This window comes from Diaphorina citri, unplaced genomic scaffold (assembly GCF_000475195.1).
Source record: "Diaphorina citri unplaced genomic scaffold, Diaci psyllid genome assembly version 1.1 scaffold533, whole genome shotgun sequence".
NCBI classification, from domain to species: domain Eukaryota; kingdom Metazoa; phylum Arthropoda; class Insecta; order Hemiptera; family Psyllidae; genus Diaphorina; species Diaphorina citri.
In genome coordinates this window covers 95,289-122,655 of record NW_007377967.1, presented here as the reverse complement: position 1 = coordinate 122,655, position 27,367 = coordinate 95,289, and the positions used below count along the sequence as shown (strand labels likewise).

Sequence of the window (27,367 nt, the reverse complement as noted above, 5' to 3'; positions counted from 1 at the left end):
CAGTTTAAGTTTTAATCCGAGAGTTAAACTTAAACCGAGTTTAAAATTATGTGGACGTGGGATAGCTGTCCCGGCGGCAATTTTTAAATTTTATTTTATATTTATTTTTGTTTGCTTTGTAATTCGCTTGTTTGTAATATCTAATTTAAATAAAAAGTATAATATAAACGTGCAAAAATGAATTCAGATTGTACAAGTTGCGGAAAAAAAATCAAAATTTCGAATTTCCCGCCAACTTTACACGCTCAAAGGCCGAGAATGGCCTAGCTCAGCCCAGTACATAAACACAGCCTAAATCCAAAGTGAGTCTGTCTGTAAACAAAATATCTCAAGAACGGTAAGAGCTAAAGACTTGAAAATAGGTGTGTAAGCCACAAATGTGACAAGGATGAAACACGAAACTTTTGGTGAAGATCGGTCTCGCCCGCTATTATCAAGGTGAAAGGCTCGATGGTGACTATTCGAAACCCCTCGGTATTCGCCCCTGATGAACATCCTGGTGGCTATACGGTCAAGCCTACGCCACTGAAGAAGGGAGGACCCGGCAGGAGCAAGGAAGCCGGGAGACCTGAAGATTGGAACTTGGTCGATGAAGGTAAGGGTTTATGTTCTTTTTTACTTTCCTTATCCTATCATGGAACAAGGTGGACAGGCTTTGTTCACAGTCGACCCATTTCTGGAACGACTTGAGATTTGATGATGACTTTCCTTATCCTGTAGGAAGGAAATAATGTAATCGACAAAATTTCCATGTCAGTTTTTAGTGCCAAAACACGTTTTGATGTCAGTAGAGCTTAAATCCAAAGTGAGTCTGTCTGTCTGTAAACAAAATATCTCAAGAACGGTAAGAGCTAAAGACTTGAAAATAGGTGTGTAAGCCACAAATGTGACAAGGATGAAACACGAAACTTTTGGTGAAGATCGGTGCAGCGGTTGGCGGCATTTCGGCTCTACTGACTAAACGGTAAGAATATCACAAAAGTTATAAGAGAAGACCACCAAAATCATACCTAATACAACCAACAACAATAACAACAACATTAATTTAAAACGTCCCCCCACCTTCCTTTACCGATACATGTGTGTTTTAAATTTAAACTTAAGTAAATATGTAGGGCTAATTATTCATACAATTTACTAAAAATTGTTAAAACTGTATTACCTATCAAATATTCCATATTTCTTCTATTTGACTTGAGTTATTTTTAGCAATGGATACTCACAAAGTCTTAGGTTTTATCCCGACTCGGAGTTTCGTCTACTTCGTAGACATTTTCAAGGGAAACTGAGTGTGGTCATATAGTATTTACAAAGGATGTCTAAATCAAACAAATCCATCGATAGTGACCGTATTTCCTTCTTTTGTGCTCTGAAACCTCACTTAAGTAAGCGCATAATATACGGTCTATTGTTTGGAAACTCGGGACTTGGTGTGTCCGTTTCTAACGAGTTGGGAACAAAAAATAAATATACGATTTTATGACTTGCAGCAACGGCTAGAACGTGAACTGCAGAAGCAAAATCAGAAGCTCAACAATAATCTGAAAGCCCTGAGTGTGAAGAATAACAACGAGTCCAACATTAACAACAATTCCAAGAAGGGAAAGAAGAAACAACAACAACAACAACAGCAAGCCAAACAGCAACAACAACAGAAGACGCAAGAGTCGAACAGTGCGAGCAGTAGCAAGAAAAATAAGAAGAAGAACAAGAATAAAGGTGAGCGAAATTGTCTTTATCCGTGGAGAGAGAAGAATGTAAAATTGTTTTTTTTTTTTTTTTTTTTTTTTTTTTAAGAGGTTTTACAGAGGGAACTGTAACTGCTAGGGTCTTATCGTCCCGATTTTTTTTTCAAGAGGTTTGACAGAGGGAACTGTAACTGCTATGGTCTTATCGTCCCGAAATCGGAGAAGGAAGACAGTATAGGAGAAAGCCAGCCGTTCCGGCGAAAAGCTTACTCAAAAAACTGTTGAACAAATGAAATGAACTTTAAAGGCTTGTTCCCACTTGTTGTCCCAAGAAAAAAAAATCATGTCGCGTGTAGTGGGAACACTCTCATTTAAATTACATTGCCTTCTCTAAGGTTTGTCTGTCTGCGGAATGTTTGTTTTCTTCTACAACTTCTAGATCCTGGGACAAATTTTCACATATCGGTAAATTGAAAACGCAAACAACGAGCCTAAAAAGGGCCGTATTTTTTATAAACTTTTTAATGACAAAAATTTACAATTGAATTTTCGACCTTTAAAGGTTTGTCCACACATAGTCGACCGGCCGTCAGCTTTATAAAGACACTTTTTTAGAATGGGATTGCCCAACATTTCACATAGAAATCGGCCATCCCACATTCAATTTGTTTTACCCAAATCGTATGTTCTAAGGCCACTCACTCACTATCAGGTAGACCTGATACCGGATGAGCATACATACTATCAGGCAGACCTGACAGGCGGACCTGATCAGGTGTACCTGTCAGGTCTACCTGATAATGAGTGGCTGGCCTAACATGTTTATTATGTCAGGTGGTGAGGATGGCTCCCAATCTCAACAGTCCGCCTCCCCTGGACTCCCTGATGAGGGGGACGTTCCCAAAATGGTGACCATCAAGCGAGTAATGGAGACCAGCGGTACAGAACCTACGGTCACTATCACACTACGCGGTGCCACACCCAATGAGGACAAAGTGCTGTATACCCTACAGAATGGACATGGTGAGTTAAATAAATAAATAAAAATGTCGTTTCTTTGTGTTATTATATCACAACTTTGGTGCTCACTGCAGCATTGTAGGATTTTCCAAATATCTCAATAATCCAGCGCCTAATCTTTACCTACTATGTTGGCACCGGTCGCTATGCTCATTTATATTACAAAGCTACTCATTTGCCTCACGAGGCTGAGTGGGCCCTGCAACAGCTTGTCATGGAATCAATAATTATTTATAATTTGCATAATACAAATTGTCTGACCGCGCCGGGAATAGAACCGGGTCTCCCGCGTGTAAGGCGAGTGTAGTGACAACTACACCATGGGAGCTGACCATTAGGAATGACTAAAATGTCCTATTATGCCAATAATTATTCACGTCTCCTCATTTCCCATTCCCCCCAGTGTGTCCGATCGAAGAGAAAAACCGGCAAGCCGCTGCTGCCGCTGCCTCAGCGGGAAAAAAATCCAAGAACTCCCGCAACGCCAAACCCACCCCCTCCGCTCAATCCCAGCCCGGCAAGCGTCTCACCACCGCCACGCACGTTCAGCACACGCCTGGTGTGCTGGAAATCAACGTCAACGGGGGAGGCAAGCCCGCGCCGGCGAATAAGAACGGCAAGGGGGGTGCTGGAAGCCAGGCGGGGAGCAACGCTACTGCCGCGGGGCTGAAGAAATCTGGCTCGACGGGAACGGTGACCGTGAGAGCCGGCAGTGTCGGGGTGGAACTGGGGCAGAATGGATATCTCCCTTCGGCGCGCCTGCCCAGCTCAACCGGCGGCCAAGCAGGATTTTCATCTATGTCTGTGGTGAGTTCCCCCCCCCTCCTCCCTTTACTAAACAATAGTTCTATTAATTTATTAAGAGGTTTGGTAGAGAGAAATGAAACATCAGAGGTTTTATCCTTCCGAAATCGAACACAAAAGGATTACAGGATAGGATACGTCCACACGAATCGCCCCGAAAATTAAATTAAATGTTGATAACAGCCATTAAATGGTTTTGTTAAATTAAACTGTAAGCTCAAGTTGCATTATGTTAAGGCGGGTCTCTTCCTGATCCCTTACTTATGTGCCGCGTCCATTTTAGTTTAGGACTATTGCACTACCAAACTCAAGTTGCAAGTAACGAATGTCTTCTTCGCAGGTTAACATGAAAGCTACGCCAGCGCCCAGTGTGGCGGTTCGCAAGTCCCCCCTAGTGACTCCCAGTCCGGGGTCCGCGGGTTCGATCCCCGCTCCTCCTCCTCAGCTCACCACGTCCACTGCCATCCAGATCAGTAACGCCATATCTTCTCTCACGTCAAATGGGGGAGGGGACTTTAACATAGAGGACTTGCGGCTGCCCCCGGGTATTACGATTACCAAGGTGGTACCCCCGTATCCATCACTGCATATGAATGGGGTGCACGAGGTAAGGACTCTTTTCTAATAGTAGCCTCCGTGGCCGAGTGGGTATCACACTAGGCTTGCACGCAGCAGGTCCGGGTTCGATTCCCGGCGGGGACGAGGTTTTTTCGGCTCCGTGCTTAGAGTTCGGGGTGCACTCAGCCTTGTGAGGACAATTACGTAGCTACTTTAATCGAGTAGCGATCAGTGGTGTCATTAAGTACCAGTGTTAAAATAGTGATGGGCCGAGTGAATGATTTTACTCGAGTGGACTCGAGTTTGACTTCACTCGAGTGCACTCGATTATTATTTTGTTCCACTCGAGTGGAAAAACTATTCATTGGGTTCTCTGACCCGAGTTCACTCGCGCACTCGCCACATATTATTGCAACATACAGTTTCTATTCGAGTATTTCGAGTACAAATCTATTCGTCAGAAAAACTATTCGTTTGAACGAGTTGAATGATTCACTACCCCCCTCTCCCCTCTTGCCTCTTACTAGATGATGATGCAAGATTGTGATGCCCACTAAAGTTTTCATTTCTAAACTGTCAATATCTAACGTGAGTGTTTCGTTATAAATTCCAGGAGAATTCAGCGGCATCTTCTCTATCGTGTGATGGTGGAGACTCTGATAATCTGAACAAAGGTAAGTTGGTATTGGTGTACGTAGGGCCATCGGCTATAATAAACGCCGTCTGTCACTACGACATGATTTAGTTCTTTTGTGACCTTAAAAGGCAAGTCGAGAGACGAGTGGCTCATTAGATCGATGACTAGGTCGAATGACCTACCATAGTTTCATTTGTTACCTCTTTTATTTTGTTTTCCAGCCCAGTTAGGCCAGCCACCCACTATCAGGTAGACCTGTACACAGGTACACCTGAACAAGTCCGCCTCTCAGGTTTATGTGTGCTCACCAGTTATCAGGCAAACCTGACAGGCGGACCTTTCCAGTCGTACTTGTCAGGTCTATCTGATAGTGAGTGGCTGGCCTTTGCGGGTTTGATTCCCGCCCACGGCGGATATTATCATGACCCCGTCTGAACATGGGAAAAGGTGAGGAAGTGTTTTACAAGGACAAGTACTTTCCTTGTAATATTGAATATGACTATGACAACACTGAAACAAAAAGAATGGAAAACAAACATGAAAAAAATCAACAAGAAACTACCTTCTCATTGGAGAAGTTATCTAGAAAGACAGTTTCTTCACCTTTCCCTGTATTCAGAAGGGGGTCATTGTTTTTTGTTAGCCTCTCATCTCTCAATCAGCCCTGGGGTGATTGCTTTGGCACTTAGTTTGGGCTAAAAAAAAAAAAAAAGAAAAGATGCCCTTTGCACTCAACTCTTAGCAAGGGAAATTTCAGTTAAACAGGAAGGATAGCAAGGCAGTTAAACAGGGAGGATAGCAGGGTAGTTAAACAGGGAGGATAGCAAGGCAGTAAATGGGATGTCCTTTATGTAATAGATAAGGTTCGTTCTCGGAACAGCTGGCTTTCTCCTATCTTGTCCTTATCTCTTTGATTTCGGGACGATGAGAAATCTGTTTCCTCTATCAGCGCTCCTTAGGGCCAGCTCCACAAATTTAGTTTAAACTATGTTTAAGTTTTAATCCGAGAGTTAAACTTAAACCTAGTTTAAACTTATGTATTCTTGAAAATTTATATTTTCTATCTACGTTACCTATGACGTGCGTAGGTACCTGCGTTTTTTGGTCGCCCATATTTTCTCTTACCTAAACGTCTGTATTTTCTCCAACTTCTCAACAGGGACATCATAACCACATTCCTCGAGTACTTCCTCTCTTGCAATCTCTGCCAGAGATTTGTTCTTGTCGACAATACCAGCACAAAACTCCAACGTTACTCCTAGTTCAGCTGGGTATTTGGTTACGTCTATCGAACCGGTCCTGTCTTCCTCTGGAATGCTATTGATGTAGACACCTGTCAAGGAACAATATTGTTTTATTTTTATTATTATTATCTTAAAAAAAAAAGAGATTTGACAGAGGGAATTGTAACTGCTAAGGTCTTATCGTCTCGAAATCTAAGAGAGAAGGAAGACAGGATAGGAGAAAGCCAGCAGTTCCAAGAACGAATATTATCCGTTTAGGATAAAATCCGCCTGGCGGGAATCTAACCTGTGGCCTAGCACTTACAAGGCAGAAACGCTACCAACCAACAAACTAGGCCGACTACAATATTGGGTTTCAAGGTTGTTCTAGTTGTTATGTACTGGGATATGATAGGCTTCTAGAGCTAGTTTTGGTGGTACAGTTTGACATTGTAGTGGTAACCTACCTCACAAGCTTAACTCATATGATTGAAATTGTAAAAAAAAGGTATACTGCTCGCATAGGACTGAAAAGTCCCTTTACTCCAGCAGTAGGCTACTACCTACTATTATTGTGGTCAAATTCTCAAATTATATGAGGATAAAATTCCATAACTCGGCTGGGATAGAACCCACGCCCTCCTGTTTACCAGGCGAGCGCCTTGACCACTACACCACCGAGGTAGGATAATGTTTGCCCCTAGCGGGAAGCGAACACGCGACCTAGCGCTTACAAGGTAGGTGTGCCTGCTAACTAGGCTGGCGAAGTGCTAACACATCATTGATTAGGTCGAAGGAAATCAATATTTTGATTATTTTGACAGGCGGTAAACAATGCTGGTGATTTGTATGTGATCAGGTGTTATGTGTTTAAATGTTGGAGCTTATAGATAGGTCTACAATAGCGGTTCTCAACCTTTTTTCGCCCGCGTACCGCTTGGGTACCCGGATTTAATCTCACAAACTCCCGCCACCATCATAATGAGTACGTACCCATACCTGGATTGATGTGTACCATTACTATACTGAGTTCTAAACTCACTCAGCAGTACCTTTTGAAAAAAAAAAAAAAAAATCAAGACCTTTCAACATTGAGTTAAGGTGTGTCCACACATAGTCGACCCGCCGTCGATAGATTTCGACTGAACCGTCCACACTGCCTCGACAACATAAGTAGATTCACCTCGTCACGTCGATCGACTATGTTTGGACACACCTTTGAGAGGCCCGCGGGAATAAATGATCTTTAACTCCCAAAAATTGGCGCTATCTAAATAAATTTTTCAAGACCTTCAGTCAAAATCTAGTACCTACATACTTTTTTTGACCTGTACTGTCGTCAAAATTCAAAAGTTGTTTCTGTCCGCCATCAAACTTTTTTTTGCGTAGCCCCGGAGGGTCTCTTGCGTACCCCGAGGGGTACATGTACCCCCGGTTGAGAATCGATGCTCTACAATATGCTATAATATGTAGATAGGTCTACATTATGCCCTTCAAATCGGGCCCTCGACGCACTCGCTCAGCTACAGTGGAAAGAATTTGATCGATAGGTACCTACAGCGGTGTCAAAATAGATTACCCTAAAAAATCGTCTAATAGACGTAGAATTTACGTATTTACGTAGCTATATCTACCTACATGTTATTGTTCTGAGATAAAGTGACTACGTGCGTAATTTGACTCCAAAAATCGCGGTTTTCACCTCTCCTGAATTGTCTCACTGATTGATCCACTTGGGAGGTACATTTTACCTTTCCACAAGAAATACCAATACTTCGTACTCAAATCTTCCTTTTTGATTGATTTCTGGATTTCAATATGGTGCGTAGTTTTGCTTCACAAAGGCTCCTGGTGGTCGCTGTTGTAATATTGGCAGTTTTCCCTCGGAATGGAGTGTCACAGGCAAATGTAAGTATTCAACTACCTACTTATATTACGGTCAAACTTTTTTGACTTGGTGGGGTGGAGCTCTAGCTCGCTCTTTAATTTTTGTACCTAATGACTATTTACATTTGGACAATTTAGATATTTGGTAGTAGGTTCGTAGGTGTGTATTAAGCTACATAGATTATTATTTATTATTACCATTTTGAAAAAAAAGGTTAAACGCAAGAAGGAGTTTTCACAATTAGAGCAGTGATTAGTGTTATTATAGGGTTAGGTTAAATACAAAAAGGAGCTTTTCTTTACCATGGACGTGACTCCTGCATAATTACCGATTTATCATCAATTGAACCATACCTCAAAGAGTTCAACAGTGAAACCCAAAAGGTATTCAAAACACAAAAATTCTTACCTGAACAAATTTCACACTGTAAGGCTGTATAAACTGCGAGCTTCGGGTCTCTATAATTTGAGCTTCGGTTATCTTGTTCATGACAATATAGTAGTCCTTGTGTTGTGTGATGAGAAATTGAGGATGACAGTACTGATTTTCCTTTATCAGTGCTTCCTTATCAGTAAAGTGATAACAAAGGTAAAAACCACAATGGTAGGTAGACCTGTCTGTGTATTGTTATGAAATTATATTATTTATTGGAGAAATACAATAAGGTTAAGCAGTGATTAGTGTTATTATAGGGTTAGGTTAAATACAAAAAGGAGCTTTTCTTTTCCATGGATGTGACTTCTGCATAATTACCGATTTATCATCAATTGAACCATACCTCAAAGAGTTCAACAGTGAAACCCAAAACGTATTCAAAACACAACAATTCTTACCTGAACAAATTTCACACTGTAAGGCTGTATAAACTGTGAGCTTTGGGTCTCTATAATTTGAGCTTCAGTTATCTTGTTCATGACAATATAAATTATAGTAGTCCTTGTGTTGTGTAATGAGAAATTCAGGGCAGTTAAACAGGGAGGATAGCAGGGCAGTTAAACAGGGAGGATAGCAGGGCAGTTAAACAGGAAGGATAGCAGAACTCGCTCAGCTACAGTGGAAAGAATTTGATCGATAGGTACCTACAGCCGCGGTGTCAAAATAGGATACCCTAAAAAAAAAAAATCGTCTAATAGACGTAGAATTTACGTAGGTATAGATCTACCTACATGTTGTTATTCTGAGATAAAGTGACTACGTGCGTAATTTGACTCCAAAAATCGCGGTTTTCACCTCTCCTGAATTGGCTCACTGATTGATCCGCTTTGGAGGTACATTTTACCTTTCCACAAGAAATACCAATACTTGGTACTCAAATCTTCCTTTCTGATTGATTTCTGGATTTCAATATGGTGCGTAGTTTTGCTTCACAAAGGCTCCTGGTGGTCGCTGTTGTAATATTGGCAGTTTTCCCTCGGAATGGAGTGTCACAGGCAAATGTAAGTATTCAACTACCTACTTACTCGTATTACGGTCAAACTTCCTTGACTTGGTGGGGCGGAGCTCTAGCTCGCTCTTTAATTTTTGTACCTAATGACTATTATTTTACATTTGGACAATTTAGATATTTGGTAGTAGGTTCGTAGGTGTGTAATAAGCTACATAGATTATTATGCAAATTTTTTAACAAACAAATAACGAGGCAATTCTTACACTTTCACTAATAATCTTACTTCTGTTATCTCAGGATGACATGCCAGACACACAAAGTCCACTCAAAGGAAAACCGAACACTCGCGACATTTTCAACCAACAAGACCTCAACAACAGACCTGGTAAAGAGCCACAGAACGCACAACAAATTCCATCAAAATCACTACAACAACAGCAGACACCCGAAAACTACCCTCCCCAGAGTCAAATATCACCAAATAATGACAGAATGACACCAAACACTAGTGGCCTTCGAAACCAGAATGAACTATCCCACCCACAGTCTCATCCTCCTCAGGGTGGAAATGAAGCATCACCAGCAAATGGTAACAAAGCTGCAACTAGCGGACAAAATCCGCACTTCCGTACACTACCTCAACAATCTTCTGACCAAAATATGACGCCAGCAGCTAATTCCGGAATGACACCAATGAATGGTAACCCTCCAAATCAAAACCCACAACAGTTGCCTACGCAACAAGCGCAATCTATGGGTCCTTTCCAAGGAACACAGCCTATGGGTAATAATAAAATGTCACCCAATCCCAATGGCCCTCAAAGCCAGAATGCCCGAAATCCACAACAACAATCTCCTGGTAACCTTCAAAACCAGAATGTTCAGAACCCACAACAGCCACAATCTCCTATTAATCATCCTCAATTAGGTCAAAATATGATGCCTCCAGCAACCAATACTGGCATGCCATCACAACGACCAAACACTCCAAATCAAAATCCACAGCAATTCCCATCACAACAAGCTCAACAACCTATGAACCCTCTTTATAACAGCTTTCAAAACCAGAATACTCACAATCCACAACAGCCACAACCTCCTACTAATCATCCTCCATCAGGTCAAAATATCATGCCTCCAAATAGTAACCCTGCAATGACACCACAACGCCTTAACACTCCAAATCAAAATCCACAGCAATACCCATCACAACAACCTATGAACCCCTCTCCTAACAACCTTCAAAACCAGAATGCTCAGAATCCCCAAGAGCCACAACCTCGTAATAATTACCCTCAATCAGGTCAAAGTATGATGCCTCCAGCTAGTAACCCTGGAATGACACAACAACGCCCTAACACTCCAAATCAAAATCCGCAGCAAGTCCCATCACAACAACATATGAATCTCTTTCCTAACAACCTTCAAAATCAGAATGTTCACAATCCACAACAGTTCCCTCCTCAAGGAACTCCACCCATAGCTAACAACCAAATGCCACCTAACACCCTTCAGAATCAGAATGTCCGAAATCCTCAACAGCAACCTGCCGGTAATCCTCCATCAGTTCAAAATGTTCAACCTCCAGCAACTAACCCTGGAATGCCACCACAACGCCCTAACCCTCAAAATCAAAATCCACAGCCATTCCAAACCACCTAACGCCCTTCAGAATCAGAATGTCCTAAATCCTCAACAGCAACCTTCCGGTAATCCTCCATCAGTTCAAAATGTTCAACCTCCAGCAACTAACCCTGGAATGCCACCACAACGCCCTAACCCTCCAAATCAAAATCCACAGCCATTCCAATCACAGCAGACACAACAGGCCATGAATCCTCCTCAAAGAACCCCGCCCTTAGGTAACAATCAACTGCCACCAAATCAAAACAACCTTCAAAACCAGAATGTCCAAAATCCACCACAGTTTCCTTCACAGCAGGCACAACAACCTATAATTCCTTCCCTAGGAAACTTGCTCTTTGGTAAAAACGGAATGGCACCCAATTCTAACAGTCCTTAGGTAACAATCAACTGCCACCAAATCAAAACAACCTTCAAAACCAGAATGTCCAAAATCCACCAGAGTTTCCTTTACAGCAGGCGCAACAATCTATGACTCCTTCCCTAGGAAACTTGCTCTTTGGTAAAAACGGAATGGCACCCAATTCTAACGGCCTTCAAAACCCTTCACCATCGCAACAGACACAACAACCTATGAATCCCCCCCAAGGAACCCTGCCCGTAGGTAATAACAGAACGCCACCAAATCCCAACAACCAGAATGGTCAAAATACAGCACAGTTCCCCTCACTAGTACAACAGTACAACCTATGAATCCCCCCCAAGGAACCCTGCCCGTAGGTAATAACAGAACGCCACCAAATCCCAACAACCAGAATGGTCAAAATACACCACAGTTCCCCTCACTAGTACAACAGCCAGCAAACTATCCGCCTTCTCAAGGTGGGACCCAACCACTCACAGCCAACAATCAAATGCCACCACACCCCATCATCCCTCAAAATCAGAATGCCCAAAGTCCACAACAATTCCCTTCACAAACCCAACAGCCGCAGTTTCCTTCACTATCACCACAGCAGCAACAGCCTTCTAACAGTCCCCCACAAGCTGGACCCTCATTCACAGCTAACAGAATGGTTCCAAATCTCGTCAGCCCTCAGAACCTGAATGTACAAAATCAACAACAGTTCGCCCCACAATTACAACAGCAGCAATTCCCCTCAGAACTAAAACAGCAACAATTCCCTTCACAACTACAACAGCAGCAATTCCCTTCACAACTACAACAGCAGCAGTTCCCCTCACAACTACAACAGCAGCAATTCCCCTCACAATTACAACAGCAGCAATTCCCTTCACCATCACAACACCCACTTCCTGTTAATCAGGTTCCTCAACAAGGCATGAATACACTTCCTCAAGGGATTAATGTAAGTTGTTAGACTTTCTTGCCCCTCATATCTAACGGTGAGGTTTACTACGACCTACTAAGTATCGTTCAAAGATGATCTACAGTTCTGCACTTTGAAACTACAAAATTACTTAGGTAAGACATTAACATCAGCAAGATAATATACTCACCAACATTGTCTACAAAATTTTAGGAGAAAATAGGAAAAATTGTTTATTAGACTCTTCTGCATTTACGGTATTTAGAATCCGAAAATGGGCTTTTCATGGTTTTCAGTTGCCAGCTCTTCTACGCTATTCTACTCTACCACTTTGAAACTACAAAATTACTTAGGTAAGACATTAACATCAGCAAGATAATATACTCACCAACATTGTCTACAAAATTTTAGGAGAACAATAGGAAAAATTGTTTATTAGACTCCTCTGCATTTACGGAAAATGGGCTCTGCATGGTCTTCAGTTGCCAACTTTTCTACGCTATTCTGCTCTAACTCTAACCACAAAAACAGACGTTTGTAAAAAAGCACCTATCTATGTACGTTTGCCATTTCACTTCTAGTCTCCTACTGCTGGAGGAAACTGGCCACTAGCAGGAAATCCTCCAAGTGTACCCAACAGCGGCAGTGGTAGGCCCCCTAACTCCTCTAACAACAAAAACAGACGTTTGTAAAAAAGCACCTATGTAAGTTTGCCATTTCATTTCTAGTCTCCTACTGCTGGAGGAAACCCTGCAAGTGTGCTCAACAGTGGTAGACCCCCCATGTCTAACTCTCTTGGTGCTGCAAGTGGACTGCTGACTACTGTACCGAACAGTGTTACCCCAATGGGATCAGTGATGGGCGCCCAACAATTAGGAAGCTTTCCCCAGCAGCCAGGTCAACAACCAGCGACCAATCCCCAACAACCAGTGTACCCTCAAAACAGCGGACTGAACACCAATGTAAGTCAATGAATTGAACTGATAGCCACTGATTTACATATCTGAAGGGATCGAAAGAGAGAAATAAGTTTTGGTAGAATGGAAAAGGATATGATGAGAGCCTGAGTCCATTACGAGGGGACTGTATTTCTAATCACTCCACCTCACATTTCAAAACCTATTTTTCTACAGAAAGAATTTCCCTTGATTCAGCCTGTCTCTTGATAGTTGTTGTAGGTATATTTATTTTGTGGGTGTGTTCAACATTGAGTTAAGGTGTGTCCACACATAGTCGACCCGCCGTCGATAGATTTCGACTGAACCGTCCACACTGCCTCGACAACATAATTTCACCTCGTCGCGTCGATCGACTATGTTTGGACACACCTTTAGAGAGGCCCGGGGGAATAAATGATCTTTAACTCCCAAAAATTGGCGCTATCTAAATGAAATTGATCCCGTCTCTCTCTCTCTCTCTCTCTCTCTCTCCGCTTTCGGGATGATGAAAGCTTGGAGAGAGAAAGAGAGAGAGAGAGAAAAAAAAAGAGAGAGAGAGAAGAACAAGACAGAAGAAAGCCAGCCGTTCCGATTCCGAGAACGAACCATAGGTACCTATCTAGGATAATGTTTGCCCCTAGCGGGAAGCGAACACGCGACCTAGCGCTTACAAGGTAGGTGTGCCTGCTAACTAGGCTGGCGAAATGCTAACACATCATTGATTAGGTCGAAGGAAATCAATATTTTGATTATTTTGACAGGCGGTAAACATTGCTGGTGATTTGTATGTGATCAGGTGTTATATGTTTGATTGTTGGAGCCCAAAGATAGCTCTACAATAGCGGTTCTCAACCTTTTTTCGCCCGCGTACGGCTTGGGTATCCGGATTTAATCTCACGAACCCCCGCCACCATCAAAATGAGTACGTAGTTACGTACCCATACCTAGATTGATGTGTACCATTACTATACATGCGCTACTTTTGTTGCTTAGGTACGTAAAAAGTGTGAATCTAATACATAAATGGAAACGACCCATCCATAAGTGGAATTATCTTATGGACGGTTCTTCTCTGCTTAATGCAGTCCAATTAAAGTTATGCACTAAAGCAATGTTTATCATAAGTAATATACTTATAGTCACTTTTTTCTACGACGGACGATATGAGACGTAAATCATTGTACGACAGTGTAGTTTTTGGAAATGTAAAGTGCAAAGTAATGACGTTGCTTTCAGGTTAAGGTTATACACAGGCTTGAAAAAAAATTGATTTTTTTTTTCAAGCCAAGCCTAGCCTAGCCCTGTGTCTTATACAGTTTTCAGTGCGGGCCTAATACCTCCAAACATACTGTCCAGCTTTGGCCGCCAGAAACCAGTGCATGGCAAACAGGAATCCACTGGGCGCCTATTTTTTTTTTTTTGCGTAGCCCCGGAGGGTTTCTTGCGTACCCCCAGGGGTACTCGAACCCCCGATTGAGAACCGATGCTCTACGATATGATCTAATACATAGATAGGTCTACATTATGCCCTTCAAATCGGGCCCTCGACGCACTCGCTCAGGTACAGTGGAAAGAATTTGATCGATAGGTACCTACAGCCGCGGTGTCAAAATAGGTTACCCTAAAAAAAATCGTCTAATAGACGTAGAATTTACGTAGGTATATCTACCTACATGTTGTTATTCTGAGATAAAGTGACTACGTGCGTAATTTGACTCCAAAAATCGCGCTTTTCACCTCTCCTGAATTGGCTCACTGATTGAGATCCGCTTTGGAGGTACATTTTACCTTCCCACAAGAAATACCAATACTTGGTACTCAAATCTTCCTTTCTGATTAATTTCTGGATTTCAATATGGCGCGTAGTTTTGCTTCACAAAGGCTCCTGGTGGTCGCTGTTGTAATATTGGCAGTTTTCCCTCGGAATGGAGTGTCACAGGCAAATGTAAGTATTCAACTACCTACCTATTACGGTCAAACTTTCTTGACTTGGTGGGGCGGAGCTCTACCTCGCTCTTTAAATTTTGTACCTAATGACTATTATTTTACATTTGGACAATTTAGATATTTGGTAGTAGGTTGTAGGTTCGTAGGTGTGTAATAAGCTACATAGATTATTATTTATTATTACCATTTTGCAATTTGGACAATTTAGATATTTGGTAGTAGGTTCGTAGGTGTGTAATAAGCTACATAGATTATTATGCAAATTTTTTAACAAACAAATAACGAGGCAATTCTTACACTTTCACTAATAATCTTACTTCTGTTATCTCAGGATGACATGCCAGACACACAAAGTCCACTCAAAGGAAAACCGAACACTCGCGACATTTTCAACCAACAAGACCTCAACAACAGACCTGGTAAAGAGCCACAGAACGCACAACAAATTCCACCAAAATCACTACAACAACAGCAGACACCAGAAAACTACCCTCCCCAGAGTCAAATATCACCAAATAATGACAGAATGACACCAAACTCGAGTGGTCAAAGCCAGAATGTCCGAAATCCAGAACAACAATCTCCTAGTAGCCCTCAAAATCAAAATGATCAGAATCCACAATCTCCTAATCATCCTCAATCAGGTCAAAATATGATGCCTCCAAATAGAAACCCTGGAATACCACCACAACGCCCTAACCCTCCAAATCAAAATCCGCAGCAAGTCCCATCACAACAAGCACAACCTATGAACCCTCTTCCTAACAGCTTTCAAAACCAGAATACTCACAATCCACAACAGCCACAACCTCCTACTAATCATCCTCCATCAGGTCAAAGTATGATGGTTCCGAATGGTAACCCTGGAATGCCACCACAACGATCAAACCCTTCAAATCAAAATCCACAGCAATTCCCATCACAAAAGGCACAACAACATATGAATACCCCTCCAACGAACCTTCAAAACCAGAATGCTCAGAATCCCCAACAGTTCTCCCCGCAAGAAAACTCAAACTTAGGTAACAACCAAATGCCACCTAACAACCTTCAGAATCAGCATGACCGAAATCCTCAACAGCAACCTTCCGGTAGTCCTCCATCAGGTCAGTCTAAGCAACCTACAGCAACTAACCTTGTAATGCCACCACAACGACAACAGGCACAGCAACCTATGAATCCTCCTAATAATTTTCAAAACCAGAATTTCCAGAATCCACAAGGAACCCCACCCGTAGGTACCAACCAAATGTCACCTAACACCCTTCAGAATCAGAATGTGCGAAATCCTCAACAGCAACCTCCCGGTAATGTTCAATCGGGTCAATCTGTGATACCTCCGCCAACTAACCCTGGAATAAGACCACAAGGCCCTAACACTCCAAATCAAAATCCACAGCAATTCCCATCACAACAGTCACAACAACATATGAATCCCTCTCCTAATAACCTTCAAAATCAGAATGTTCAGAATTCCCAAAAACCTCCTACTAATCACCCTCAATCAGGACAAATTATGATGCCTCCAAATAGTAACCCTGGAATGACACCACAAAGACCATACCCTACAAATCAAAATCCACAGCAGTTCCCATCACAACAGGCCCAACAACCTATTAATAATCCTCCTAACAACTTTCAAAATCAGAATGTTCACAATCCACAACAATTCCCCCCTCAAGGAACTCCACCCATAGCTAACAACCAAATGCCACCTAACGTCCCTCTCCTAATAACCTTCAAAATCAGAATGTTCAGAATTCCCAAAAACCTCCTACTAATCACCCTCAATCAGGACAAATTATGATGTCTCCAAATAGTAACCCTGGAATGACACCACAAAGACCATACCCTTCAAATCAAAATCCACAGCAGTTCCCATCACAACAGGCCCAACAACCTATGAATAATCCTCCTAACAACTTTCAAAATCAGAATGTTCACAATCCACAACAGTTCCCCCCTCAAGGAACTCCACCCATAGCTAACAACCAAATGCCACCTAACAGAGAAATTGAGGATGACAGTACTGATTTTCCTTTATCAGTGCTTCCTTATCAGTAAAGTGATAACAAAGGTAAAAACCACAATGGTAGTAGGTAGACCTGTCTATGTATTGTTATGAAATTATATTATTTATTAGCTCAAAATCAGAATGCCCAAAGTCCACAACAATTCCCTTCACAAACCCAACAGCCGCAGTTTCCTTCACTATCACCACAGCAGCAACAACCTTCTAACAGTCCTCGACAAGCTGGACCCTCATTCACAGCTGACAGAATAGTTCCAAATCTCGTCAGCCCTCAGAACCTGAATGTACAAAATCCACAACAGTTCGCCCCACAAGTACAACAGCAACAATTCCCCTCAGAACCAAAACAGCAACAATTCCCCTCACAACTACAACAGCAGCAATTCCCTTCACAACTACAACAGCAGCAATTCCCCTCACAATTACAACAGCAGCAATTCCCTTCACAATTACAACAGCAGCAATTCCCCTCACAATTACAACAGCAGCAAATCCCTTCACAACTACAACAGCAGCAATTCCCTTCACAACTACAACAGCAGCAGTTCCCCTCACAACTACAACAGCAGCAATTCCCTTCACCATCACAACAGCCACTTCCTGTTAATCAGGTTCCTCAACAAGGCATTATGACAGTACTGATTTTCCTTTATCAGTGCTTCCTTATCAGTAAAGTGATAACAAAGGTAAAAACCACAATGGTAGGTAGACCTGTCTATGTATTGTTATGAAATTATATTATTTATTGAAGAAGTACAATAAGGTTCATTTTATATGGGCGTGAATAAAACAATACATTGTTTCTATGACAAAGCAAGTAAACAGCACGTAGGATTGAATAAAATTAAATTAAGGACATTTTCCTATTCCCACTGGTCCACTGGTTCCGAATTCCCTTCACAACTACAACAGCAGCAATTCCCTTCACAACTACAACAGCAGCAGTTCCCCTCACAACTACAACAGCAGCAATTCCCCTCACAATTACAACAGCAGCAATTCCCTTCACCATCACAACACCCACTTCCTGTTAATCAGGTTCCTCAACAAGGCATGAATACACTTCCTCAAGGGATTAATGTAAGTTGTTAGACTTTCTTGCCCCTCATATCTAACGGTGAGGTTTACTACGACCTACTAAGTATCGTTCAAAGATGATCTACAGTTCTGCACTTTGAAACTACAAAATTACTTAGGTAAGACATTAACATCAGCAAGATAATACATATACTCACCAACATTGTCTACAAAATTTTAGGAGAAAATAGTAAAAATTGTTTATTAGGCTCTTCTGCATTTACGGTATTTAGAATCCGAAAATGGGCTCTTCATGGTTTTCAGTTGCCAGCTCTTCTACGCTATTCTACTCTACGTAATTTCCACTCGAGTTGCAACTCGAGTTGGAAAATAATCGAGTAGAAAATAATCGAGTTGAAAAATCTCACTCGAGTCCCATCACTAGTTCCGTCTCTGCGTCTCTCTCAGCTCTCAGTTTTTTGTAATTTAAAAATTTGAATTTTCCCGCCACCATTTTCTTATCAACATTTCAAGGCACCGTTCACACGAACGCGTTTCCTTTTTTAGCGATGTCGCGCTGCCTTTTTTTTTTTTTTTTTAAGTTGATCCGTACGTCCTTCGCTAAGGGGGGGGATGTGCTCACATTTTATTAATTTATTTGTATATATTGAACTTGCACACTCCACTTAGCAACAAAAAACGAATTTTGTAGAATCGAACTAACTAATCGTAAAACAGACGGACAACATAGGTAGTAGGTACTTTGGAGTCATCACGTCTGTCTTGTAAGTCGCGGGTTCGATTCCCACCCGGGACGGATTTTATCCTAAACAGATAAGGTATGTCTTTGGAACTGACTTTCTTCTATCCCGTCTCTCTCTCTCTCTCTCTCTCTCTCTCCGCTTTCGGGATGATGAAAGCTTGGAGAGAGAAAGAGAGAGAGAGAGGATGGGCGCCCAACAATTAGGAAGCTTTCCCCAGCAGCCAGGTCAACAACCAGCGACCAATCCCCAACAACCAGTGTACCCTCAAAACAGCGGACTGAACACCAATGTAAGTCAATGAATTGAACTCATAGCCACTGATATATGTACATATCTGAAGGGATCCAAAGAGAAAAATAAGTTTTGGTAGAATGGAAAAGGATATGATGAGAGCCTGAGTCCATTACGAGGGGACTGTATTTCTAATCACTCCACCTCACATTTCAAAACCTATTTTTCTACAGAAAGAATTTCCCCTGATTCAGCCTGTCTCTTGATAGTTGTTGTAGGTATATTTATTTTGTGGGTGTGTTCAACATTGAGTTAAGGTGTGTCCACACATAGTCGACCCGCCGTCGATAGATTTCGACTGAACCGTCCACACTGCCTCGACAACATAATTTCACCTCGTCGCGTCGATCGACTATGTTTGGACAAACCTTTAGAGAGGCCCGGGGGAATAAATGATCTTTACCTCCCAAAAATTGGCGCTATCTAAATGAAATTGTTTATCCTTTCCCACTTTCAGGCACAAGCTGCTCAGGTCCAAATGGTTCCCTTGTGGAAAGCTATGACAATGAGTAGATTCCCCCTGGCAGCGGCTGCTGTTACGGCCATGCAACAGCAGCAGCAAGCGGCCCTTCAACAGCCCATGTACCAGCAACCGGCTAACCAAAACGGAAATACCAATCCGCAACAACAGCAGCAGCAACTACAACCAATGGCACCGCAGAATAGCATGAACTACCCTCAACAACAACCAATGGCCCCGCAGAATAGTATGAACTACCCGCAACAACAACCAATGGCCCTCCAAAGCGGACTAACCTATCCGGTCATGCAGCAGCCTTTACAACTAGCTTACGGTCCATCCCTTCTGGGACGCGTATTGGCTGCTATGAACAGTGGTTGATAAGAGAGGGTTAATGAGATTAATTTCTCTTAGTAGAATAGAATACCTAAGTCCCTTTAACCCACCAGCTTAAACAAGGTCTCGTATATTTGATGAGTTAATAAGTCCGTTTACCTTTACCCCATCAGCTTAAACAAGGTCTCGTATATTTGAAGGTTTTAATAATGGCTTTTGGGTGATGGAGGTGTGGGATTTGGAGCATAGCAGTTTAGCAGTCTGTTGACTTAATAATGGCTTTTGGGTGATGGAGGTGGGATTTAGATCATAGCAGTTTAGCAGTCTGTTGATAAACACGTAAAAACTAAAAGGTTAGGTATGTAAAATACGTAATCATGAAAAATATCGGCTAACTCAAAATATTACCGTTCATTCAGGTCATCTTGAGTTTTGTTTTAAATCTTTTAACTGTTACTTTAATTGCTCCTCAACCTTCTACCTACACGCAGTATATGTTAGTACCTAAAGTAGGTAATTCCCCCTTAAAAATTACTTCGGCTTACTAACGCTATTGGTTATTGGTACTTAAAATAAAAGTTAGTTGTTTTTGGAACCAACATGGTCCGTAAACGTACTTGCGGTATGTTGTTATTTGGAATAGTGTTGATTACAGAAAGATGATCTTTTCTTTGTTTAGAGTTGTGAGGACACTCGAGTTACCGCTTATGAGTAGCGACCAATGGCAGCATTGTTTCTTTGTACGGACTTCGGTGGCCGAGTGGGTATCACACTAGGCTTGCACGCCCGAAGTTCCGGGTTCGATTTCCGGCAGGGTCGAAGTTTTTTCGTCTCTGAGCTTGAAGTTCGGGGTGCACTCAACCTTGGTCTGGCGCACTACCGTGCGCTCAGATACAATAATGAATGTCGTGTGTATCGTTGATTACAGAAAGATGATCTTTTCTTTGTTTAGAGTTGTGAGGACACTCGAGTTACCGCTTATGAGTAGCGACCAATGGCAGCATTGCTTCTTTGTACGGACTTCCGTGGCCGAGTGGATATCACACTAGGCTTGCACGCAAGAAGTTCCGGGTTCGATTCCCGGCAGGGTCGAAGTTTTTTCGTACCTGAGCTTGGAGTTCGGGGTGCACTCAGCCTGGGCCTGGCGCACTACCGTTCGCTCAGATAAATTCATGTCGAGTGTACCAATTTAGGTACCAATTAGTAGATGCCACCCATGTACCAAACTCTATAAACTACACAGTCGGATGTTGAATGCTTGGATAGCACTTAGGCCAGCCACTCACTATCAGGTAGACCTGCCAAGTACCTACATCTGATCAGGTCCGCCTGTCAGGCCTACCTTATACCTGATGAACACTCGCACTATCAGGTAGACCTGGCAGGTACGGCTGAAAAGGTCCGTCTGTCAAGTCTACCTGATGAGCATACACACTATCAGGTAGATCTGACAAGAAGACCTGATGAGGTTTACCTGTCAGGTCTCGCTGATAGTGAGTGGCTGGCCTTAAAGTAGAGAGGCTAGCCACTCACTATCAGGTAGACCTGCCAAGTACCTACATCTGATCAGGTCCGCCTGTCAGGCCTACCTTATACCTGATGAACACACACACTATCAGGTAGATCTGACAGGTGGACCTGATGAGGTTTACCTGTCAGGTCTCGCTGATAGTGAGTGGCTGGCCTTAAAGTAGAGAAGGTATCTGAAGTCAAGGTAGGTATCTGACCTTGGAACAATACAAACAATGTACATACTACCTAGACATTCTAGGTTGGAACACTACCATTCAGAATAAACACATTAGGAGTATGATATGCAGCTATGTGTCTTAATGTATTTCTCATTGCCTAAAGACATTTTTCATGTCTCCAATCCAGAACATGCTACCATTGCTATCCAACTACCTATACGTGGCAATGGAATGAAACCATCACACATTCCAGATCTTCAGATAGTTCAGATATTATATTCTAAGCCAGTGGTTCTCAAATTTTTTGGCCGCGGAGCACAGTTTGAGAACCACTGTTCTAAGCTATGGACGATAGCACGTTGAAACCGAATTTCCCAATGGATCACTGAGAAGCAACGTTGCGCGTGGCTGGTATTCTGATAGGTAACCACATCTCGGCAATCTTGGGCTGCTGGCTAAAGTAGAGAAGGTATCCGAAGTCAAGGTAGGTATCTGACCTTGGAACAATACAAACAATGTACATACTACCTAGACATTCTAGGTTGGAACATTACCATTCAGAATAAACACATTAGGAGTATGATATGCAGCTATGTGTCTTATAATGTATTTCTCATTGCCTAAAGACATTTTTCATGTCTCCAATCCAGAACATGCTACCATTGCTATCTAACTACCTATACGTGGCAATTAAATGAAACCATCACACATTCCAGATCTTCAGATAGTTCAGATTTTATATTCTAAGCTACCGACGATAGCATGTTGAAACCGAATTTCCCAATGGATCACTGAGGAGCAACGTTGCGCGTGGTTGGTATGGTAACCATCTCGGCAATCTTGTTTTTTTAAAAAGATGAGTGTTCCACCGCCGTTTTTATTTCGTAGCAATGGAACAACTGCTACATTAGGCGCTTGTGGCCTGTGTCGTAGCATGCCCATCCCGTAGTATGCCTCTCATCAGATGGGCAAGAAGAGACACAACACTTCCCATTTAGATGCTGGGTCAACACGAGAACACCAGAAAGTAACCTGTTGAAATATTTTAAAGTAGAGAAGGTATCCGAAGTCAAGGTAGGTATCTGACCTTGGAACAATACAAACAATGTACATACTACCTAGACATTCTAGGTTGAAACACTACCATTCAGAATAAACACATTAGGAGTATGATATGCAGCTATGTGTCTTAATGTATTTCTCATTTGCCTGAAGACATTTTTCATGTCTCCAATCCAGAACATGCTACCATTGCTATCTATCTATCTAACTACCTATACGTGGCAATGGAATGAAACCATCACACATTCCAGATCTTCAGATAGTTTAGATATTATATTCTAAGCTACCGACAATAGCACGTTAAAACCGAATTTTTTTTTAGGCCGCGGGTTCGATTCCCAGGGCGGATTTTATCCTGATGGGATAATGTTCGTCCTCGGAACCTCCTATCCTGTCTTCCTTCTCTCTTGGATTTCGGGACGATAAGACCATAGCAGTTACAGTTCCCTCTGTCAAACCTCATAAAAAAAAAAACATTCCCGTTTGATTTCCACCAGTTCGGACTATATCCTCTATAGGATAGAGTCTATCCTATAAACTCTTTCTCCTATCCTGGCCTTCTTCCCTCTTCGAATTCGGGACGATATGACCTCCGTTGTTCTATCGACGGTACCGACATCTATCGAATCTAAAAAAAGTCTTAGGGTAATGTTACACCAAGCGCGCATCGTTTGCAATCATTTTTCCACAAACATTGGCTTGCACACAGCGTTCGTGTGTGCACGGAGTTGATCCGGCGGCTGTCGGTTTTTCAGGTAATGTTACACCAAGCGCGCATTGTTTGCAAACGTTTGCAAATGCGCGCTTGGTGTAACATTACCCTTAGATTGTGACCATTGCCTCAAACTGAGCTTTTCCCGGCCTCACTGAACATGGTCGAGGTTAATGTGAGGAAGCGGATATTTTGTCACCGAATGGTGGATGGAACCCCCGTCACTGGAAGACCTTAGCAGTTATACCTATAGAATTTTGGACATTTAAACATTCCCGTTTGATTTCCACCATTTCGGACTATATCCTCTATTCTATAAACTCTTCCTTCTATCCTGGCCTTCTTCCCTCTTCGAATTCGGGACGATATGACCTCCGTTGTTCTAATCGACGGGTAATGTAAGCGCGCATCGTTTGCAATCATTTTTCCACAAACATTGGCTTGCAAACGGCGTTCGTGTGTGCGCGGAGTTGATCCGGCTGCTGTCGGTTTTTCAGGTAATGTTACACCAAGCGCGCATTGTTTGCAAACGTTTACAAATGCGCGCTTGGTGTAACATTACCCTTAGATTGTGACCATTGCCTCAAACTGACCTGAAACACGTAAGTCATCTTCAGATTCTCTGTCGAGTAAAAGGTGAACTTTATATACAAAGTGCATCACCGGAGATGCTCTGAGTGAGAGGTATAACTATTATAGGTATTAGGATTACATAAATAGTAATGATCCGAAGATGATGAGAAGGGGGGATAGCACTAACGGTGTGCATTCATTGCTTGAGAGTCCAGATGGTACTGGCCCTACCATCAGTAAACTAGGAGGGAAAGAGGTTGACAGAGGGAACTGTAACTGCTAAGGTCTTATCGTCCCGAAATCGAAGAGAGAAGGAAGACAGGACAGGAAAAACCCAGCCGTTCCTGGAACGGACATTATCCCCTCAGGATAAAATCCGAGATGATGAGAAGGGGGGATAGCACTAACGGTGTGCATTCATTGCTTGAGAGTCCAGATGGTACTGGCCCTACCATCAGTAAACTAGGCGAGAAAGAGGTTGACAGAGGGAACTGTAACTCCCAAGGTCTTATCGTCCGAAATCGAAGAGAGAAGGAAGACAAGATAGGAAAAAGCCAGCCGTTCCGAGGACGAACATTATCCCATTAGGATAAAATCCCTCCCGGGCGGCAATCGAACCCGCGGCCTAGCGCTTACAGGGCAGAGGGCAGACACGCTACCAAAGCAAGCTAACTAGGCTGGCACGCTGGCAGTAAACTAGGAGATTTATTCTAAGGCATACCTATGCTTACCTTTCTAAGGTTAAAAATAGAGTGCAGCAGAGAGCAAAGAGCATAGAGCTTTTTGCTCTCAGATACTCCCTGGTGTAATTTCTTGTCTCCTGGAAAACCCTCCTAGGAGAGAAAAAAATCCAAGGAATTTATTTAAAAAAAAAAATCTCTAGGTAGGTTCTAAGGCATACCTATGCTTACCTTTCTAAGGTTAAAAATAGAGTGCAGCAGAGAGCAAAGAGCATAGAGCTTTTTGCTCTCAGATATTCATGTATTGAATAAGGAAAATCTCCTCGCTTTTCTTGTCTCCTAGAAAACCCTCCTAGGAGAGAAAAAAATCCAAGGAATTTATTTTTAAAAAAAAAAAATCTCTAGGTAGTTACTTACTTGATGTCTGACTTATTTATCGATTTACCGTAATAACAATAACTGACTAGACGGGGGGCACTTTGAAAGTGCCCTCCGCGCAAAGTTAACTCTCAAGATTCGAAATTCCTCCCATAATAATACCAGAGAGGATCTTATGGTACGGAATTAGACACACATGGCTTACTCCAACACAAGGTAGATAGACTTAGAGCTCCGTTCTAGCTCAAGGATTACGAACCAGAGACCATCGGAGTACCAGACACTCATTCAGTCTGATTCTAGAGTCCAAAGCTTGAGGACCGAACGTGTGTTACCGAAGTATTTAGTGCACTTTTATAACTTTTTATCTAACTAACCAACAAAGCAAATCGCCTTTTGTGCCATATGTGAGGGAATGTGGTTTGTGTTGTGAAAAAGTTGGCGTGACGTGACGTAGGTGAATATACCATACGGGTTGGAAATAAGAATAAAATTAATTTTTAGAAAATTTTCGAGATTATATAATTTTTTAAAACTCCTACCTTCTTAAATTTTTTTTTTTTTAAGTTGATCCGTCCTTCGCTAAGGGGGGGAATGTGCTCACCATTTTATTAATTTTATTTATTTGTATACTGGACATGCCCACTCCACTTAGCAACATAAAACGAATTTTGTAGAAACCTTCTCAAGATTATAGTGAAAGGCCGAACCTAATAGGTACCTACTAGGTACAGACCTCTAAAAATTTCAATAAAATCGAACTAACTAATCGTAAAACAGACGGATAACATAGTACTTTGGAGTCATCACGTCTGTCTTGTAAGTCGCGGGTTCGATTCCCGCCCGGGACGGATTTAATCCTAAACAGATAAGGTTTGTCTTTGGAACTGACTGACTTTCTTCTATCCCGTCTCTCTCTCTCTCTCTCTCTCTCTCTCTCTCTCTCTCTCTCTCTCTCTCTCTCTCTCTCTCTTCGCTTTCGGGATGATGAAAGCTTGGAGAGAGAAAAAGAGAGAGAGAAGAACAAGATAGAAGAAAGCCAGCCGTTCCGATTCCGAGAACGAACCATACCTGTCTAGAGTGTCTAGGATAATGTTTGCTCCTAGCGGGAAGCGAACACTTGTAAGCGAACCTAGCGCTTACAAGGTAGGTGTGCCTGCTAACTAGGCTGGCGAAGTGCTAACACATCATTGATTAGGTCGAACGAAATCAATATTTTGATTATTTTGACAGGCGGTAAACAATGCTGGTGATTTGTATGTAATCAGGTGTTATATGTTTGAATGTTGGAGCCCAAAGATAGCTCTACAATAGCGGTTCTCAACCTTTTTTCGCCCGCGTACCGCTTGGGTATCCGGATTTAATCTCACAAACCCCCGCCACCATCAAAATGAGAATGAAATTGTTTATCCTTTCCCACTTTCAGGCACAAGCTGCTCAGGTCCAAATGGTTCCCTTGTGGAAAGCTATGACAATGAGTAGATTCCCCCTGGCAGCGGCTGCTGTTACGGCCATGCAACAGCAGCAGCAAGCGGCCCTTCAACAGCCCATGTACCAGCAACCGGCTAACCAAAACGGAAATACCAATCCGCAACAACAGCAGCAGCAACTACAACCAATGGCACCGCAGAATAGCATGAACTACCCTCAACAACAACCAATGGCCCCGCAGAATAGTATGAACTACCCGCAACAACAACCAATGGCCCTCCAAAGCGGACTAACCTATCCGGTCATGCAGCAGCCTTTACAACTAGCTTACGGTCCATCCCTTCTGGGACGCGTATTGGCTGCTATGAACAGTGGTTGATAAGAGAGGGTTAATGAGATTAATTTCTCTTAGTAGAATAGAATAGAATACCTAAGTCCCTTTACCCCACCAGCTTAAACAAGGTCTCGTATATTTGAAGGTTTTAATAATGGCTTTTGGGTGATGGAGGTGGGATTTAGATCATAGCAGTTTAGCAGTCTGTTGATAAACACGTAAAAACTAAAAGGTTAAGTATGTAAAATACGTAATCATGAAAAATGTCGGCTAACTCAAAATATTACCGTTCATTCAGGTAATCTTGAGTTTTGTTTTAAATCTTTTACCTGTTACTTTAATTGCTCCTCAACCTTCTACCTACACGCAGTATGTTAGTACCTAAAGTAGGTAATTCCCCCTTAAAAATTACTTCGGCTTACTAATGTTATTGGTTATTGGTATACTTAAAATAAAAGCTAGTTGTTTTTGGAACCAACATGGTCCGTAAGCGTACTTGCGGTATGTTGTTATTTGGAATAGTGTTGATTACAGAAAGATGATCTTTTCTTTGTTTAGAGTTGTGAGGACATTCGAGTAACCGCTTATGAGTAGCGACCAA

General features: G+C 42.3%; 3 protein-coding genes and 1 long non-coding RNA gene across 4 annotated transcripts; 3 read left to right on the top strand and 1 right to left on the bottom strand.

Annotated features, from left to right (window-relative positions):
* Positions 1-1,211: 1,211 nt before the first annotated feature.
* LOC103509819 (ataxin-2 homolog) lies at positions 1,212-4,901 on the top strand. Its single transcript, XM_026824059.1, has 6 exons — positions 1,212-1,226; positions 1,491-1,719; positions 2,523-2,711; positions 3,112-3,515; positions 3,853-4,119; positions 4,684-4,901. Exons 1-6 carry the CDS (start codon positions 1,212-1,214, stop codon positions 4,813-4,815), a joined length of 1,236 nt encoding a protein of 411 aa, XP_026679860.1. The 3' UTR covers positions 4,816-4,901.
* Positions 4,902-7,435: 2,534 nt separating this feature from the next.
* Positions 7,436-27,261, top strand: LOC103509826 (gamma-hordein-3-like). Its single transcript, XM_008474459.3, has 5 exons — positions 7,436-7,838; positions 12,849-13,017; positions 19,043-19,107; positions 19,567-19,974; positions 26,836-27,261. The coding sequence occupies exons 1-4, from the start codon at positions 7,749-7,751 to the stop codon at positions 19,948-19,950; spliced, it is 708 nt and encodes a 235-aa protein (XP_008472681.2). The 5' UTR covers positions 7,436-7,748; the 3' UTR covers positions 19,951-19,974; positions 26,836-27,261.
* Positions 8,269-17,921, bottom strand: LOC113467716. The gene is made up of 2 exons (XR_003391686.1): positions 17,749-17,921; positions 8,269-8,431 (listed from the first exon to the last, which is right to left on the bottom strand). It is a non-coding gene; the product is annotated as an uncharacterized LOC113467716 (long non-coding RNA).
* Positions 26,094-26,811, top strand: LOC103509825 (gamma-hordein-3-like). Its single transcript, XM_008474458.1, has 2 exons — positions 26,094-26,123; positions 26,428-26,811. Exons 1-2 carry the CDS (start codon positions 26,094-26,096, stop codon positions 26,809-26,811), a joined length of 414 nt encoding a protein of 137 aa, XP_008472680.1.
* Positions 27,262-27,367: the final 106 nt, after the last annotated feature.

Coding starts and splice junctions, on each gene's coding strand:
- LOC103509825 (XM_008474458.1), top strand. CDS start 26,094: ATGTTTGCTCCTAGCGGGAAGCGAACACTT. Junction 26,124..26,427: donor CTAGCGGGAAGCGAACACTT/GTAAGCGAACCT, acceptor TCCCACTTTCAG/GCACAAGCTGCTCAGGTCCA.
- LOC103509819 (XM_026824059.1), top strand. Junction 1,720..2,522: donor GAAGAAGAACAAGAATAAAG/GTGAGCGAAATT, acceptor TTATTATGTCAG/GTGGTGAGGATGGCTCCCAA. Junction 4,120..4,683: donor ATATGAATGGGGTGCACGAG/GTAAGGACTCTT, acceptor TATAAATTCCAG/GAGAATTCAGCGGCATCTTC.
- LOC103509826 (XM_008474459.3), top strand. CDS start 7,749: ATGGTGCGTAGTTTTGCTTCACAAAGGCTCCTGGTGGTCGCTGTTGTA. Junction 7,839..12,848: donor ATGGAGTGTCACAGGCAAAT/GTAAGTATTCAA, acceptor TTTCATTTCTAG/TCTCCTACTGCTGGAGGAAA. Junction 13,018..19,042: donor AAGCTTTCCCCAGCAGCCAG/GTCAACAACCAG, acceptor CCCAGCAGCCAG/GTCAACAACCAGCGACCAAT.